We start from the raw sequence: 20,321 nt of genomic DNA on the forward strand, positions 1-20,321 counted from the left end.
GAGGAGAACCCCTGAGTTGGCCAACCTGGTCAAATGGGAGTTAAGTAGGTAAGTTAACTCCCCAAATATAAGGTTGCAGTGGTTGACACATTTACTAGAAACAGCATGCATTCAAAATTTTGACCTGAGAACACGGAAATACTTCTATTTCTTTTAAATCACTAGCAATTTGTAGAACAAAATTAAGCACATGTTGCATTGTAGGAAGCTTCGGCAGCACGCTTTGCAGTAGTTCCAAGGGCTTTATTTTTCTTCGATAGAACCTTTGTTTTATATTCAACTTACTATTAGAAATCGAAATTAATGACAAAAAAAAAGAAACACTTTCTGTCCAGCTTTTATATATCGTCGTTATTACGCCTAAAGTCCATATCTGGCATTTTCAAACTCTAGAACATCATTCTGGCTGATACCAACGTGCATCCATGAACAAGGAACTAAGTTAAGTGTATTTTTATATTTATTTTTTGGTATTAAAACCCATATTGAACTGAACTGAACTGATACAAATAATTAAACTGTAGTAAAGGAAGTACAAACTGGTTTTTGGCTGCCAATCATAAAATTTTGAAATAAAACTTGTCTGACAGTACACAGAATATACAAAAATTAATCAAGTTCGGTGGTGAGACCCCAAATATCTTTAGTTTCTACCAAAAAGATTCAATTTTTTATGCAAGACCTGCAATTATATATTTTAATCTAGTACTGTCACATTCTGTCATTGTTATACCTAAAGGTCATATCTGACATTTTCCAACTTCTGAAATAATTGAAAAAACTGTTTACTGAGCAGAAATCAAAGAGAGGATCAGTAGAGTAAAGAGTGGTCAATCACAATTCAATCCTCCCTTTGAAAAGTAAATTATGAAACAGTAGTTTGCAATTGTCTCATGGAATTTGAAAATGTCAGATACAACCTTTAGGTATAACAGCTTTGCTAGTTCAGAGACCAAGTGACAAAGCTGGGCAGTACTGATAGTTTTCAGTCATTATAAAGAATGCACAGGAGCGTCGTTAAGGGGGGGGGGGCAAGGATATAGTTGCTCCCAATAATTTGGAAAAAAAATTCTTATATAGCCCATGCCCCTTAAATATCCAGATACGGACCCCTCTTGCCCCCCTCCACAAAAATGCAAGAGCTACGCCCTGAACATGCACATAAGTGGGAGATACTAAGGAGGCTTGTACTCAATATCAGCCCACAATACCTCTTAAAACTACAAGGCAGTTGCTGTAGGCATCTTGGAAGTATTTACATCTTGCAAATTCCAAGATAGCCATAGTATATATTTTAAAATGTTGGCGTCATTGTTAATTGCTACCACTCTTTGGCCAGTTTTACTAAGAATTTTTCCCTGCCTTTATGCAAGCATGGTCATAATGAATATGTATATTAAAACAAGAAAAATTAATTAATATAAATTATGTTGATATATAGCCCATATCAATAACAAATAGATCATGGTCCATTGTGAATAAAGCATAGTTGATGATTACAGTGTCTGATAATTTGGGATGTGATAATATTATCAAACTTAAAAAATAGCACAATGATTAAGTGCCTGATCTTTATAAGACATAGAACAAGGAAAATATAATAATTGGTATCAGTTATTTCATTTCCCAAAAATATAGGCTACAGTGGTTGGAGTCTTAATTTTGGACACACATAATGCAACTCAACTGAAACTAATTCTTATAAAGGAAAGTACTATAATTTAAGAGTAGTATTACCCAAAAATAAATTGTCCCAAGTTCTATATTACAATCTGACCCCAGTTAAAATAGGTACTGTCTAGGTCCAAGGGTCAGATCTGTTCCAGCCAATATTTACTTGCCCCACCCACAAATATGTGGTGGGGGATTCTCCACTACTAAGATTATATCAAAGAACCCATGCCCCCCAGAACAATCACGAAAGTAAGACCTAAAAATACAATTTAAGATCCCTCCTCCCCTCCTTCTCCACAAAAATGTATCAAATAACCTTTAGGGATTGGTCTGGTTTGGATAATTGTCTGTTACTGCCTACGACTTCCTAATCAAATGATATAACAGATAGTCAAAGAGCCATTGCACTACTCAGAAACAAGCCTATCTGGTAGTTAAAGCATGCCAAATACATCTTTGAATTTAATATCTTACCATGGACTAATTTTAGGAATTGTTTAAAAATAAAATAAATCAATAAAACTAAATGAAGCTTGTACTCTTCTAGGCAACAGTATTTTTTATTCCAGTAAAAAATAAATTTAAGAAAAAAAAAAACAATTAAGAATTGTGATGTGTTATACATACATGCAATGAACTCTCAATAGCAAAAAAAGAAATATTCAACTGAGATATAATATATGTTATTTATAACACCAAGAAAGCTCGAATTCTATGTTTCAGCATTCTTCTTCAAATAGCTAGAAGGTATGTAGCCTTTTTTACCCTCTGAGTTGACTGCCATGTACCAATCATTATTGCCAGATAAGTCACAAAAGTTAATTACTTTTACAGATTCACCATAAAAGACTGTCAACTCTGTCTCATTTCGTGCCTGAAAGTTATACAGGACAATGTAATAATCAAAGAAATCAGTATCAGCTATTTCTTCATAAATGGGAAATTGCAAACCCGAGAAATCAGAATGCATATCATCTTCAACTTGTTCATAGATAGGAGATTGAGAATTGCCACTTAATTTGTCATAAGTAAAAGCTTCCGAGTTTGGTTTATAATAACATTTTCCATCAGCTAAAGTTAATAAAATGGTTTCTTTGTTGGAAGGGCTAGTTTTTGGCTCAAGCACACAACATGGTAAAAAACCCTTTCTGGTACCAGTATCAACAAGCCAGCGATCAGAATTTCCAGTAGGATCACACCGTTTTATAACAGCAACTAAAGCACCCAGTCCAAGTGTGATTTCAAATTCATCTTTAGGTTCAAAAGCTTTTGAAACAATAAATAGGTCATCAGCTTTGTACTTGGACAATAAAAAAAAATTGTCTTCTTCTTTTCTTTTAGAGCAAGGTGAAGTTTTCGCTCCTAAGGCTGTCAGGGAAATAAAACTTATATCCTGTAGTTTTTCCAAAGCTTCTAAATACCTTTGGTCAAATTTTTCACTGATAGAGATAGCTGTTCTCTCTGGAGCAATTTCTGAGAAGACTTTATTACAGCTAGATAGCAGCTTTTTTCTCAGTGTCATCCAAAACTGCAAGCACGAGCAATAAACCATAAAACCATGTTCAATAAAAATCGGCAGTTCCTCCAGTAGTTGTGCATTCAATGCTTCAAAAGTACTTTTAGATGAACTGTATTCATCTTTAATCACTCTGGCTTTTGTTAGGTCTTTATTCTTTTCCAGTTTTTGAGTAGCAGACAATAAATCTAAGAATTTATTCTGGCGCTTTGTAATTAACTTTGATGGCATAACAAATAGAGAGTTGAGTTCAGTTAAAGGTCCAAAAACCTTATCATGAACACTTGAATCAAATTCAGCCCAGCATTCCATTCTCAGGAGTCTTTGAACATCACAGTAGCCATTCACGTCCTTCAATTGATGCTTTTTATCATGTAGAGATGCAATAGATTCAGATATAATTAGCTGATGATTGAAAATGGTATTAAGACTACTATGAATTCCCTCAATAGTAGATTGCAAATTTGAGATAGTCACTACCAGAGTTTCATAACTGTTTACTAATTCAATGTATCTAGAATCTTGAAGAGTTGGCATTTTCAAACTCATACTAACTTTTGCTGCCATACGTATGCTCTTCTTACTCATGGAATGGAGATTAACCTTTGATAACCTATTGCCAATGTCTTCAGTCTCATCAAAATACTTCTTCAGTACCTCCCGTCTCCTTTTCGTTTCATTTATATCAGATATTATTTTTACCATTACTTGATATGCTTGCATCATTTTTTCCCTCCCATGCCAGTCCTCAGGAAAATATTCAACTATTTTCCCCAATAAAAGCTGATACCTCATAACTCTTTGAACTGGCTTGATTAATATAGAGTCCATATTAAAACATATAACTTTTTCTTTTAAAATGGAGATTCTCCTTTCAAATTCACATTTAACAGCAACAATATTTTCGTAATCACTAAGTGCAGAGTGCACTGAATCATAATTATTACAATAAATATTAAAAATTGATTCAACTCTCTCTTTAAGACCAATAAAGCAATCTGCTATGACAGTAACATCTTTAATAGATTCATCATATTTTTCTAGTTTTCTAACAATAGTATCAGATAAGCCAATTACGTCATCTACATTGCCAAACAGCTTAACAATATCACACCCATTTTGAGTAAAAAAATCTGGCTTGTTAAGCTCAAAGGTTGATATTGCTAATCTCATATCTTTTAGATATTCTTTCTCTGTCAAAATAAGCTCGTTAATACTACTTATGCAATATTTTACCAATTGATCAGCACATTTTTTTCGAGGAACAACTGGGCAAGGAGGAGCTGGTCGACTGGGAACCTTTTTAAGCTGTATTGGTTTTTCAACATCATCAGGCACTAGTACAGGTTTCATTTCTCCCATGTTCATTCTTTCTTCACTATGGGGATAACAAGAGCTACTAGTTGTGCTGCAAGAACTTTGGATGTTTTTACAATCCACCCCCTTAAGATCCATTATTACATTTTTACTGTTCACAGTATATCCTTGAACCAGTTCACCTTTTGCAGCTACTACATGTACATTGGGTAAAAATTGAGGATTATTAGTTTCAGATGTTTCATTTTGTGAACAATGGAGTGCAGAGCTTGATTTTGAGGAAACGTTATATAAACTGTCCTTTAAATTTTTTTTCTGGTAACAGAAATCTGAAGAATTTTCTATGGTACTATGAAATGGAAGCTCAGCATTTATCACCTCAAATTTTCTTGGTGGAATTGGTGGTACTTTCGAAATTTGTTTCCAATCAAAAGACCCACAATTCACATTAGCATCTTCTTTCTTCTCATCCACAAAGTCTAGAAATGATTGTCTGTTAGCTTGTTTTGCATCAGCTATAGCTATGATTGGATGAGCTAAACCATCACAGATTACTTTTGGGTCAACTTTTATAGATTGGTCAGCAGGTGTAACAAGTTGCCAAGTGACAGGTCTTGGTGGTTTATTAGATTCCTTATACTTCGTCTGGCCAAAATCTCTTCCAAGTGAGCTATCTTCCTTTTTAGTAACACAATTAGAAATGTCAGAAGACCCTATATAACTCCCGTTACTTTCCTTGTGGAAGTGTTCATACATCTTTACATAAGCAGTAGGGAATATACCCCTACAGCCATCAACCAAACCATCAGTCCACCCATTGCCTAAATCTTTTAAAACAGAGACTTCCTGATTAGCTTGAAGGGCAAGTTCATTTTCTGACTCAGGTACAAAGTCATAAAGAGCTATAGCATTTACTGACTTTTGCTCAGTATAACAAACACTTGCAAAGTGCGGCATATTGGCTTTGAAGTATTCATCTCCAAATAAATTCATATCTGTTTCTTCATATCTAGGAATACAATCAAGTAAAGTTGATTTAGTTGGTACTTGAATTGGACCTGTGTCACAATCAACAAATAAATCAACATTACAATACCTTTGATTATCAGATGTAAGATTACTGAAACCCCAGTCATCTACTGCCTGAACATTGTTAAAATGCATGTTTTTTGATAATACAGTGTCTATCTGACATTGCATACCATCAACTTCCTCAGGATCCTCAGAATATATATTGCAATATAATTCAGCACTTGTCCTGTGCAGCACACTTGTATCACAGACACTAGATTCATCAATCTTATTCTCAATAAGAGATGATGGAGAATCAGAAACAATATCAATAATGTTTACATATTCACAAGGAAATACTCCTGTCTTGCCATCAATGATACCTGAATACCATCCAGTCATAGGCTCACCAGTAATAGTGACAATATCATGTTTCATTAAATGAAGCTCACTTTCAAGTTGAGGGTGTAAACTCTGGACCACCACAGCTTTTTTTCCAATCACTTCAGCATTTTTAGTTACTTCAACTTCAACTGTATAATTCACAGGAAAGAGGCCAAATTTTCCATTTAAATTACCATACCACCAACTTTCATCTAATTTTTCCGTACCAAAAATTACATTACCAGATTTCAGCACTAAATCTCCATTAACACCAGAATCATAATCATAGATGGCCACAAAGGCTTTCTGGTCAATATCACAGCTGATATTCACTAATGAGATATTTGCTTTTGGGAATTTCCCTTCCTTATCACAGCCACAGACAAATCCATAACACCAGTACTTATCAACCTCTTGCTTCACTATGACGCTGGAACCTTTTTGTAGTAAGATCTCTTCATCACTGTTAGTAGTGAATGGGTAAATAACAGTGGCTAACTGCATTCTGGTCCTCCAAGTTCTGCCAGAAAAAAACGCTTGTCAATTTTCTGAGTCTCACAGTAGCACAATCACACTCAGTTTAGATTAAAAGTTTAAATAGGATTGGGTGACATAAAAAAATTAATTTGTCATCCAATAATACTTCCTTGAATAAAGAACAAAATATTCAATAAATTTTATCAGTCTTGCCACCAAATAAGAAGTATAATAACTATTATTCACCTTTTCTATTTGCTATTCTTTTCATAGCACCCTCAAGGAGATTTTAGAGATTGGAAATACAGCAACACATTAAAAAATTACAATGAGGACATATTCTAGTCCTATACTGTATAATTATTAAATGTTAATTAATTACCTATACAATAAGCTATGCAACCTATACTAATATGCTTAGCATAAAAGACACATGTCATTATGGCTATTTGTTAGTTTTTAATAAGAAATGTCCAGTAGTCAATTAACTTTATTTCTAGATAGGAATACTCTGCCTACCAAAGACACAGCTCTACATCACTAGCCAAATGAAGCACATCTCACATGGCTGCGTAATAAAAGTTTACACCGGGCGGGACCCCCAAAAAGGGGGGGGGGGACTGAAAAGGCCATTTTGTAGGTCAAGCTTTTTCTACAAGGTCCATTGAATCTACCTTGGAGGGATTCTCTCCTGTGAGCTTGTAAGCTAAATTAAACAGCTGAATTGTAATTCATAGAACTAAAAGCTCCACTCTCTAACTAAAACGCATGATTTCTTTAAATATTTAGTGAGATAGTTAAGCAGACGATCGACTTCAATTCTTGATTGGAAAGCTTAGGGACAGGCAGACAAACGACTTCAACAAGCTAGGCAAATTCAAAGTTTGATGTATTCTACCCAATACCAAAGACTCAAGATGTCATCTCTTGCATACCAACGTATGCAAGGGGATGTATTAATGACGAACACATTTATTTGTGACCAGGATATACTTCCAAACCTTTTCTAGATAGATTGTTCCTCAAGTACATGACAGTACCCCCCTGAAGCTCCACTAGAAACCTGTATGTAGTAGGGTAAAGAACAATGTTTTCTCCAACTGTGTGGTTGGCCCAATAAGCTGAGTCCCCATCATCAGTAACCAGTATCTACAGAAATCATCCTTATTACTTGCAAGTGTGATTTAAGGTGAATGACGTTAATTAAATATGATAAATAGGTAATCAAAACATTGATTACTCAAAACCAGGCTTACTGCTAAAAGTCTTTGAACCATTCTTTCATGCCTGATCAATGCAACTTAAGGTGATGAGCATTGCAGTCAAGAAAAATTGCAGGACAAATCAACCTGGAAAAGCAATTACCTTAGTGGGTATGTTACACTTTGTTCCAACCTGATTCATTGGAAAATTTTCAATTTCTATGATTTTGGAGGCGAAATCAAGCATTTATCCCTTTTAACATTCCTCACCAACATTTTCAACCACCATGATTTGGGGTGTAAAATTGGTCTGTGGCCTCTCCTACACAATCCTCACGTCTAATTTTTCAACAAAAGGTAGGCTGTTTTTTTCATTCTAGTTGGCTTGAAACTGTAGGACTAAAATCTTGGGTCAATGGGACACAAGAATCATGATTCAATGAGATAGATACCCCTTCTTTGACCTCAGTACAAAGTGCTCCAATCCACTTGAAACTTATCAGGCAAGAGGAGAGGTGACAGGGTACACTTCTGGAGGCAAATATCAATTCCAAACACTATCTACTTTTGAGGAGAAAGTATCTAGCTCCACTTAAAATTTCCTGAGCACATAGATAGAGCCAAACGGACTTTCTTCAGGAAATTTTAGACTGCTAGCTTTTTGGTTGGGTACTGGCAGGATTCTAAGTTTCTGCAATCAGAGACAGCACAAACTAAAAAAAAAAATCTTGAAGGCAGTCAGATGCTGGACTGTGAAGGGCAGCAGTCTAATATTTCTCACAGAAGTTCTCTTTGAGTGTGTAACTACCAAATTTCAAGCAAATCTCAGCAATTTCAACTCTTGGCTACCTCCCCAAGAAGTTGCCACAGAGGTTGCCAGTTTCAGGTAATTAATCCCAAGAAAATCAATCATATTTTTCGTATGTCCTAACTTTTGTCTACCATCCTAGTCTGCTGCCCATTGGCTTGAAAACTCCATGCACCTTTTCCCAAAACTGTCTCTTGGTAGCCTTTGTGTATGCTATTGAATGAGTCTCCTTATGATTGCATAACAAGATTGGAGACATACAGATGGTCCACTTCACCTTCAACCAACCTCCTCCACTAGTCCCAATCTTCTGCTTTTTATATTAATTTATGCAACTATTGAATACTTTCATCTAAACATGTAAACTCAATTTTGCAGAAAATTAGGTCCCATTTAATTTGCATGTTATAACAAATATAATTGTGTTTTATAACTTTAGCAGAAAATAGTTGTTGCATTAAGATGCTTTGAGGATCTTATCCAAAAACCTCCTCAAAATAGAAAATCCTATACCAGTAAGAAACAGATTTGAACTTAATCTTGTTGAATGACACTAAACAATCTTGTTTTATAAATGACCTAACAAGTATAAATTAAACACATTAAGATTTACAACAAAACAGAACACAAAATGATTTGTGCAGAAAAATGATGGAATAGTATATATTCAAAGGTTTTCTTTGGTAAAATGACTAGCAATGTAGTAAAATCTACCCCCCCCCAAAACAAAACAAAATATAATTTAATCTAGTGGTATCCCTGCTAACTAAAATAGCTAATGTTGATATAAAAAAAGTGACCATTTAAAAGCAAAATTGTGTCTCCAAATTTATCATAGCTTTTACAAAGTTTGAATCTAACCGTACAAGTCTCAAAAAGATAGTTAAGATTGTATTTCCACTTCACAATAATATATATAAATAAAAATAAATTCACAATGGCCCTTCCATAAAAATCAAATGCCAGGAAAGAACAGGAGGGCAAAAATACTAACAGAAAAAAATGGGATAAACTAAATCTAGGCCTAATAAGATATAAAGTACAAAAATGCAAAACAATGCATAATCCAGTTGCCCATCTCAAAATTCACAAAATCAGAAGCTAGGCAGGATATTTTTGCATAATTTACCAGCTCAAGTGAGCACCCAATCCAGAGACACGAAATCCAGTGGAAACCAAAAAAAAAACATAGACTCTGGGAGTCTGCATTACCTGGGATTTCACATCATTTTACAAGCTATCAAAGGGTTGAAGTCAGACCACACTGATTGAGCACAAGGAATCTGTAAATTATTACTTCTATCACTTTTGAGGATTCTCAAAAATGAAAGAAAAATACAACAAAAAATAAAGGCAAATCAAGCAAGGTTTTCTGAATAATAGTCCTTGCTTTATAATAAAGTTTTAAAAGCTGCTTCAGTGAAAAGGAAAATGTTAACATCCAAATAACAGGACAAAATGAAACACAAGACTGAACTAAGCTATAAAAAAAGATTCCAAGAATTTGATCCAAGAAATGTGTGTTTTAGCTTTCTAAGGATTTCCAAGACTCCTAGAGCCTTTCATTTTGATCCGGTCAACATGATACTCAAATGAAAGATATTCATTAAGAAAGATTGCTAGGAATTGAACTCTTGGTCCTTAGAGCTACTTAGAGAGCCTCTTGATACATGTTTTTCATTTAGCTAGGGTAAGCCTTTGAGACTTTTGAGAAAAAGAATAAATCTGACTTTCCTACACCTAAAGCAAGATAATTTAGATTATATCATTGAACATATAATCTAAATATTCACATTATATTGACTTAAGACAACTTCAAGAAAATGATAAATTTAGGGATCTTTGATTAATTTGCTAGCAAAAACCACAAATATATTAATAAAATAACTTACTAGACTCTACTGTCACCTAAGGTAATGTACCTAGTGCTTGTAACAGTGCCTAGTCTTGTACAAATATTTTAATTAAAATGTATCTTTTTATAAAGATGGACAGAAGTTTCCTAATCTTGGATATGATGTAGCCTATCTACATTGGAAAACTTGGAACTTGTTGGCAGTTGGAACTTGGCTGACTACAATCTAGGAAAACTTTTTTTTTAACATTTAAACTTCAATAAAAGTAACCCTTACATCCAGTCCTTTTTAAACACAATAATCCTTCTTCACAACATTTGCTTTAGATTGAATGTATTCTTGAAAGAGTATGTATGAGATTTTGATACTTTCTTCTAAATCTAAGATCCCCTGTCCTGTTAAGATCCCATATATATATATATATATATATATATATATATATATATATATATATATATATATATATATATATATATATATATATATATATATATATATATATATATATATATATATATATATATATATATATATATATATATATATATATAGTACCTGGAGCCCAGCAGCTTTGCTGCCAGACCCCAGCAGACTTCAATATATAGATTCTCATTGTTGCTTGTCATCTAAATGCAGATAATTTGAGCCTTTTTCTGATGTCATGATGTCCAAATGGACCTTAAATTAGAAGTGAAGCCTTTGCAAAATCACAATATTTTACTATATGACATGCTTCTATATATGGATTCTAACTGTTGCTTGTTTTCTAAATGGAGACAATTTTACCCTTTTCTGCATGTCAAGACATCCAAACAGACCTTAAATTACAAGTAGTGCCTTTGTACAATTACGTTTTTTGCTGGACCTTTAACTTTTGCCTTTACTTGTCTTTTGTCCTTATGAAAGTCATATTGCTGAACCTTTGTTTCTTTTAACTGTTAGGTGGTGGGACAAAAATTTCTTCTTTTGCCTTGGCTTGTCGTTTGTCATTATGAGAGACATACTGACAAACTTTTGTTTCTTATAATAGCTCAGGTGGAGGGACAAAAGCTTGTTTTTCTTCCAATGACTTAACTAGTCCAGGTTTTTGATTTTCAAAGGTATGGCAGGCATTGCTGACATTATCCATGTCAAAATCCAAAACCTATTAATCATTGCTATTATTTTCAATTTGTTTGATATAATAGATAATAGATTTGCCATGGCATTCAATAAGATCCAAGGAATCTAATCAAAAGGGAGCACACACAAAAGCCAAATTAGGCCAGTAACCTATGAGATATCCATAAATAACCAAGACAATAAACAAGTCCCAATGAGGCCCTGGGTCTACCAAAATATTTCTATGGTTTCCCAGGGAATTCGATATAATTTTCTTCTGTCTCTGCTTTAAATGAAAAAAATAATTAGCTCTTTGGCATCCCTGCTTTCAATTAAAAAAAAATGAGGTATTATCATTTAAAAAGGATAGCATCCTATCCCCCTATAGGCAATAACATACATTTTTTTTTTCTAAATCATATTTTTGTGGTCACTTTCATTTTACTTTTCAATTCTCCAACCTTCTTCAATAGAAGGTTGCATTTTTTCTCAATAGAAGGGTTTTTTCAGGTGGGGGGGGATTCTTTTTAATTGTCCTACATTCTCTTTGCCAAATTTTTTATATGGAGATATTCCAGGGGAATTATCCAGGGCTTTTTTCCATGCGTTTTGTTTTCTGGGAAATAATTTCCACAGAGGGGGGGGGGGAGGGGCATTTCTGGACTTATTGAGAAACCAATTAGAGATTAAAGTCTTATTCCAATGAAAAAATGTTAAGGAAAATTTTTCAGGGCGAATCATCACAAACAATTTAACAGAGGGGGGATTCTCAGCACGGAAGGAACTGCCTGGAGGGAACTTGATGGAGGGGGTGCACTTTGTTGGATGAAATTTCCACAGAGGAGTTTTCACGAGGGGGAGGAGTATATTTCATAGAGGGTTAGCTAGATTTACCAGCATTATTTGAAAAACAAACAAAAATTATACCATATATGAAGGTATAAAAGTTGCCCCCCCCCCCCGACTTTTTTGGCATTTGGTAAAATTTTTGCCAAAGGAAAAAAAATTGGCAAAAATTTTGTAAAATTGGCCAAAATTTAGAAAAATTATTTATTTCTACAGAAAATTCAGCATAAATCAGGTAGTGATCAGAAGAATTTAAGAAGATTGCCCCCCCAAATAAAACGAGCCTCAGGACGTCCCTGGTGGCACCATGATTGAGAGATTTTTGGGGATTTGGAGAGCCAATTTTTTTTCTGGGATATCCGCTTGATTTCTAATCAGGAAAATTGAAATACTTAACCACACAAGAAAAAAAAACTCTGACTTTGTAGATGATGCAATAAAGAATTACTGCAAAATTAATTCAAAGTCAGCCAAATGCTGCAGCCTCTGCTGGTTGACTGGTGGTGTTGTGACATTTTGGCAGCAGTTAACTGGGCCTCTCATTTGCAGCATTTGGTCAATGCATGGGCATTGCAACAGAGTCTAATTATATACATGACATCATAGCAATTTTTATTACATGTTAGTTGCAAAAACCAAAATTAAGGCTCTTAACAAATTTTCTCATACTTCTGACCCATCTAGATTGTTATATATATATACAGGCCCTTTAGACTTATTCAATGCTGACAAAAGGTAAATCTGAAGACTATTCAATTGTTGAGCTATGAATTAAGTGAATATACTCCTTTGTGCTTTTTATGCTCTTTTTGAATATAACAATCATTTTTCTTGAAAATTCAGTTTTAAGCCCTTTATGGACCCTTAAAGCTGATACCATTTCCACTTATTTTTGCTATAAACAACAGTTAAAATATTGCTTAAAAAATTAATTTTTGATAATAAATTCAGTTCCTTAAAGTTATTTAATTCACAGGCATTGATTCATCATGATCTAATTGAATATCATAAACAGTTCCCAGTACCAGCCATCATCAAACAAGACAACACTCCAAGAAGCTTCTAATCAAGAAACTGTCAAATGTACTTCTCAAGAAGAATCATAAACTGGTAAATTTTTACCAAATCATATTATTGACTTACAAATAAAGTGAATATACCACTTGATGCCTTTTTTATGCTCTTTACAATTATAATAATCATTTTGGTTAGAAATGAATTTTACCCCCACCCAAATGTTTACCAATTCAGGGTGTATATTTGCAAATTAGGGGGGGGGGGAGTTTAATCTTACCTCTCATTTACATCAGAAATAAAATTTCTGATGTAATTAAATTACATCAGAAATAAAAAGGCATCAAGTGGTATGTTTATTTTATTCATAAGTCAATAATATGATTTGGTAAAAATTTACCCATAAACCACTGGAATGAATCCTATATCTGGAGAGTCAAGAGGCATGGGGTAGGCATTGGGGCATGCCCCCTACCCCAAGATGTGCAAATATAAAGCATATCCTGATTTGAACACACTTAGAGGTGGGGGTAAATTTCATTTGTGATGCAAATGAAGGTTATATTTAGATGCAGGGGGTATATATTTGCATGTTAGGGGGTGGGGTATATACTCTGTTAATATGGGTGAGCAACGTTTGACTATTAAAGTCATTGGTTCTTTATACTGTAAGCAACAAATATTGTCATTTACTCTTATATAGAAAGCACTATAAAGTCAAACAAAAGACAATATTGTGTTTCCTTTAAACATGGATATTGATATTAAAGTCTTTTGTATGACTTTTTAAACATTAAATTATTATAGAGAATAAAGTTATACATAAGACTTTAGTTGTCTAATTTAATATATGATCCACTAAAATGTCATACAGCAGAAATTATTTTATATGACTAATACATAGAGAAAACAACAAAAAGTCATACAGATGGCTTTTTACAGCCTAGGCCTACACAATTTCATGTATAGAGCAGCCTAAATAAAGTCAAACAGATGACTTTTTAATATATCATTCTACTATAAAGCATTATGAATAAAGTCATACAGATGAGATAAGATATTTATTTCAAAAGATCACTATCACAAGCCCATAAAGGGTCGAATTCTGAATTCGGATTCGACAATATAAATGGGTGCACTAAAACTGGCAAAAATGCAAAAAACAACAACGAAATAGAAAAAACATAATGATCAATCATTTAATAGTCAATAATTAAAACTGTAAAAAGTCAATAAAAAAGTTAAAAACTGGTCAAACTAAACTTACACAAATACGAATCGAAAAAAGAATTAGAATGGACATAAAAAAAGGAAGGGGGGGGGAAATAAGCAAATATACACACAAAAAAAGAGCAAGTCATAAATGCATATAAATTAAAAGGGACACTAAGAAAGTGTCAATAATGCAACTACAGTAAGTCAATAAAAGAGTTAAAAAATAAAAACTGGTCAAGAAGGGGGGGAGGGGACAAAATAAATAAATAAACCCCCCCAAAAAAAGAACGAAAAATAAAATACATAAAAATTAACGGGGGATCTGAAAAAAAGGGGGGAGAAGCAAATGAGTGCAAGAACCTGGGCAGCACCATCAGCTAATAAACAAAAAAGAGGGAAAAAAAGAAACTATTGGGACATTTTATTCATTTTTTCTGTAATAAAGGGACAAAAGTTCTTTCGTATCTCGAAGTAACACAGCGAATGGGGGACAAAACAGGGATGGGCTCAGAAACAGCTTGAGGAGGCCGTAATCTGGATGGGGAGTGACGTTTGGGGAAAACACTTGCCATCTGAGGGTTTGTTATGGCATTTTTTTGCAAAACGGAGGCACAAATTATTTCTTTGTCTCTTGAGGGTCTCTAGTTTTGAAATATTTAACAAATGCAAATATGGTATCTTGCCCTCTTTAAAAATAATTCTTAGAGCTCTCTTTTGGACATTGTCAATTTTTTTTGAAATTGATTTGAGAGGTAAGTACGCCACACAGCACAAACATACTCTAATATGGGGCGTACAAAAGAAATTTGCACTTGTAACAAATATCATTGCGGGCAACTATACTTCTTTAAAAGTTTAAGGAGGGAAAGCGAGGAGTTTGCTTGTCGTTGGATATTATTTATATGGGCATCCCATTTCAAATTGGAAGAAATTGCAACACCAAGGAGTTTAAGAGATGCGACAGAGGTTTCAGGAGGAATAGGAGCAAGAAAAAGGGGAGGGGATTTAAGGAAACTTACTGAGACTATTGCGGATTTAGAAGGGTTAACTGTCATATCAAGGGAAGAGGCCTCACAGGCAATATCTTGGAGTATGCCCATTGGGTTGCTAAACATGTTTTTATGACATATCTCTAAAACTGTCAAGTCATCAACAAATTTCCACCTATTGTCATAAAGGGTTGAAAGGCTAGTAATCGAGAGGGTCTAGAATAGTCCCCTGAGGAATGCCATTAAATATGGGGAGATGATCTGAGAAACAATTTAGATATTTAACTGCTTGAGATCTATTAGAGAGAAAAGAGGCAACGAGCTTAACAAGGAAAGTTTCAATATGTAATTAATTTATAAGTTTATCTATGAGTAAATTGTGGTTAATCAAATCAAAAGCTTTTTGAAGATCAATAGGAATCAGATTAAGCCAAGTGTTAGGTTTTTCAAGTAATTTACCCATGGTATCAACAAGATGGATCAGGTAATGAGAGGTTGATGGGGATTTGAGATTACCAAACTGTCTAAGATCAATAAGGGGGAGGACTTTCATCTTAAGCCAGTCTGCGAGAAAACTTTCATACAATTTTGAAAAAATTGAGGTGAGGGTAATAGGATGAATGCCATCAAAGCCAGGCTTCCCATTTTATTTTCGATTGGGGTAATAAAGCCTTGCTTCCAATATTGAGGGAACTGTCCAGATTTGGTAATTTCATTAAACAGGGTAGATAGGGGTTTTGAAAGGTAATCACTGAAAGCTTTAATCAGAGGAACAGGAATATCTAAAGGGCAAATGCTTGATTGTTTTAGTTTTTCAATTTTTTTTACAACATCAAGTGGACAAAGATGTGGGAGTGAAAAAGAATCAGGAATATCTGGAAATGCGTAAGATAGTGGTGGGAGACTCTGGACAAAAGAAGCCAGACACTTCTTGAGGTCATTAGTTGTGGTCTTTGGAGGTTCATTTATATTAAAATTTAGTTGTTATTGACTCTTGTCGGTAAGTTTTTTTGATTTCAGAGTACTAGTTCTTTGGTTTATCATGGAAAACGTATATAATTTTATTTTTATATTAGCCTCGGGCAGCTTTTCTAACTTGACTTTATAATTCCTTTCTTAACTTATTTGCTTCAGCAAAATTACCCCTGTTAAATAAGCTTATTTTTGTGCAGATTAACATTTTTATGTGATTATTTCTGTAAGGTTTATCAGTGGAGTATTTTCTGATTTTTTTTCTGAGAAACATAATGAGTAGGAATCAATTAGTTTTTTGTGAAAGATCAAAATTTTGTCATCAAGGTTATTAGAATTATAAAGGTCTGACCAACTTTCACAGGTCAGCCATGATCCAAAAGAAAAAAGGCCTGTGTCACTGAGGGGATGGCAAACCCCAATGGAGGTAGTAAAGGAATGTTCAATGGCTGAAGAGGGAGAAAAAAGAAAACAATAGTGGTAACTGCCTCCTAATGGTGGCAGCGCTTGCAGGGAGTTGTAATACTTACTCATGTTTGAACAAATAACATCAGGAGAGGTGTTACCTTTTGTTGTAGATATTTTAACCAGTTGTTTAATATTAAGAGAGGTGCAGATAGAGTCTATCCTCAGGTCATTCGCATCGCCAAGTAAGCAAATACCAGCATTTGGATACTTTGATAACACAAAGTCAGCACTTATAAGAAATTGTTGTATAAATTTGTGTTTCTGGTCAATACTTTGGTTAGGGGAATGATAAAACATGGCGGTTACAACTAAATTGAAAGGGCGGGGAAGTACTTTTGGTCTAAGGCTCAGCCATAGAATTTCATCATAATCTGATGAGTTGGGGGTGGGGATGAGTTTAGGTTGGAGGTTATCTTGGACAAAAAATAATATACCACCCCTTTTTTCCCAAGAGGGTGATCAGAAGGGCAAAGTTTTATAAATTGAGTATAATTGCTGATTTTTAGGAAATCTGGGTTCTGGGACTGAACCTCTGTCACAGCAATAATATGACTTTTTAAACCTCCTGCTATTATAGAGCAAACATAAATAAAGTCATACAGATGACTTTATATTATTATAGAGCAAACATAAATAAAGTCATACAGATTACTTTTTATGTCTCCAGCTATTACATAGAGCAAACAACAAAAAGTTGTACAGATGGCTCTTTGTAGCCTATGCCTATATGATTTCATTTATAGAGCAGCCTAAATAAAGTCATACAGATGCCTTTTTAATATATCATTCTACTATAAAGCATTATGATCATATATTAAATAAGAAAACCAAAGTCTTCTGTATAACTTTATTCATACTTCTCTATAATAATTTTATGTTTAAAAAGTCTTACAGATGCCTTTATATCATTCTCCATCTTTTCTCTAAAATAGAAATATATAATTACAAATATACAAGGCATAAAAATTTGTTTGTATGACTTAATTCATGTTTGCTCCATAAAAGTATGAAGTTTAAAAAGTTATCTGCAGGACTTTGTTCATGTTTGCTATATAATACAGTAGTACAAGGTATAAAATGTCATATGTATGACTTTATTCATGTTTTCTCTATAATAGTGAGATATATCAGTCATTTGTATGGCTTTATTTTTGCTTGCTGTATAATAGCAGGAGGTATAAAAAGTCATCTGTATGACTTTATTTATGTTTGCTCTATAAAAGAATGAGGCATAAAGTCATCTGTATGACCTTTTGTCATTTTACATAACAGGAGAGAGCATGATATTGTCTTCTGTTTGACTTTATACTGGATTCTATATAAGAGTAAATGACAATATTCTATCACTCAGAAAAAAAGAAATTTTTTTATATATTGTCATATGTAGGTAACCTGTTCTCTCCTTGTAAAATATGTGGTAAATATCTACCAAATCATATTATTGACTTACTCATAAAGTGAATATACCACTTTATGCCTTTTTTTATGCCAATTACAAATAATAATCATTTCTATCATAAATGAATTTCAGCCCCCTCCCCTATATATGCCAATTCAGGGTATATATTTCTACATTAGGGGGGGTGGGGGTAAAGTTCAAACTTACCTCCCATTTACATCCAAAACAAAATTTGCCCCCCCCCTAAGGTAGAAATATATACCCTGAATTGGCATATATGGGGGGGTGGGGCTGAAATTCATTTCTGATAGAAATGATTATTATATTTATAATCAGCATAAAAAAAGGCATTGAGTGGTATATTCACTTTATGCGTAAGTCAATAATATGATTTGGTAGGTATTTACCAAATATGTTAACTAGGATTATTCTGTTTATTTTGAAGTAAGAATTGTTTTCTTGACATGTTTTCAGTAAATATATAAAAATCATATTATTGAGTTAGGAATAAAGTGAATAAACAATTTGATGCCTTTTTTTATGCTTATTACAAATATAATAATCATTTCTATTGGAAATGAATTTCAGCCCCCCCCCCCTATATATGCCAATTCTGGGTAGGCTATGTATTTCTACATTAGGGGGTGGGGGGGGGGGCAAATTTTGTTTCTGATGTAAATGGGAGGTAAGTTTAAACTTTAAACCCCCACCCCTAATGTAGAAATATAGGTAAAGTTCTACAAAATCATATTATTGAGTTAGGACTAAAGTGAATACACCGTTTGATGCCTTTTTTATGCTGATTACAAATATAATAAGCATTTCTATTGGAAATGAATTTCAGCCCCCCCCACCTATATAGGCTATACCTAACCTAACCTAATCTAACCCGGTCAATATATACCAAATCATATTATTGAGTTAGGACTAAAGTGAATACACCATTCAATGCCTTTTTTTATGCTGATTACAAATATAATAAGCATTTCTATCGGAAATGTATTTCAGCCCCCCCCCCCCCTAGATATACCAATTCAGGGTTAGGTTTGGTTTAGCCTATATAGGGGGGGGGGCTGAAATTCATTTCCGATAGAAATGCTTATTATATTTGTAATCAGCATAAAAAAAGGCATCAAATAGTGTATTCACTTTATTTGAAACTCAATAATATGATTTGGTATATATTGACCTCTAAACCAACCTAACCCGGAATTGGCATATATAGGGGGGCTGAAATTCATTTCTGATAAAAATGCTTATTATATTCGTAATCAGCATAAAAAAAGGCATCAAATGGTGTATTCACTTTAGTCCTAACTCAATAATATGATTTTGTAGAACTTTACCAAAATATATAGCCTAGGCCTACCCTGAATTGGCATATATAGGGGGGCGGCTAAAATTCATTTCCAATAGAAATGATTATTATATTCGTAATCAGCATAAAAAAAGGCATTGAATGGTGTATTCACTTTATTCCTAACTCAATAATATGATTTGGAACATATTTACCATGTTTTCTTCTGTAGAGGACCAACACTACACTTATGTTTAGTATTTAGCCTTTTTTGTGGTTCATGAAAATTGGTAATATTCTACCAGACCACCCTTGAATGCATTTCTGGTGAAACAAAATTAACTGTCAACCTACTTACTAGGCTGTGACACAAACAGAAAGGCAAAAGGGAATATAAAATATCAATTATTGTGAAGATTCATTTTTAAAAAGCATAACGTGACTGAAGCGATTAGCCTATTTCACCTTTCTTACCTAAAACACTACAGGTATTTTGGCAATTATGCCAATGAAGTCTACTTCTTTTCTTTCTTAATGTGCTTGCTGGGAACTTGAATTGCGTGCCACCTACTTAAAATAGATTTTAAAGTAGTATTGCCATATTGGATAAGTTTTTTTGACTTTCTTTGGTAAAGACAGTCGTCTGGAATTCCAGGTCTTCTACCAAAAGAAACACAGTGAAGTTTTTCAAAATAGAATAGCGTGTTTTTCTCATGGTTCAGAAAAGTTTGGAAGAATAGGATATAGGAAGATACGTCCACAAACCAAGATTTGA

General features: G+C 33.8%; 2 protein-coding genes across 2 annotated transcripts in view; both read right to left on the bottom strand.

Annotated features, from left to right (window-relative positions):
• TBPH (TAR DNA-binding protein-43 homolog) overlaps positions 1-20,065 on the bottom strand; it is a 70,785-nt gene extending 50,720 nt beyond the window's left edge. The window contains exon 1 of the mRNA XM_089090841.1: positions 20,021-20,065. The gene's annotated coding sequence lies outside the window, so the exon portion shown is untranslated. The remainder of the gene's footprint in view (positions 1-20,020) is intronic.
• On the bottom strand, positions 1,591-20,064 carry LOC148951390 (dynamin-binding protein-like). The gene is made up of 2 exons (XM_089090840.1): positions 20,021-20,064; positions 1,591-6,422 (listed from the first exon to the last, which is right to left on the bottom strand). Exon 2 carries the CDS (start codon positions 6,404-6,406, stop codon positions 2,387-2,389), a length of 4,020 nt encoding a protein of 1,339 aa, XP_088946966.1. The 5' UTR covers positions 6,407-6,422; positions 20,021-20,064; the 3' UTR covers positions 1,591-2,386.
• Positions 20,066-20,321: the final 256 nt, after the last annotated feature.

This window comes from Artemia sp. Qi Xiang Cuo, chromosome 6 (assembly GCF_049724085.1).
Source record: "Artemia sp. Qi Xiang Cuo chromosome 6, ASM4972408v1, whole genome shotgun sequence".
NCBI lineage: Eukaryota > Metazoa > Arthropoda > Branchiopoda > Anostraca > Artemiidae > Artemia > Artemia sp. Qi Xiang Cuo.

Bases quoted from the DNA above. Each gene is read 5' to 3' on its own strand.
- LOC148951390 (XM_089090840.1), bottom strand. From the start codon at position 6,406: ATGCAGTTAGCCACTGTTATTTACCCATTCACTACTAACAGTGATGAA.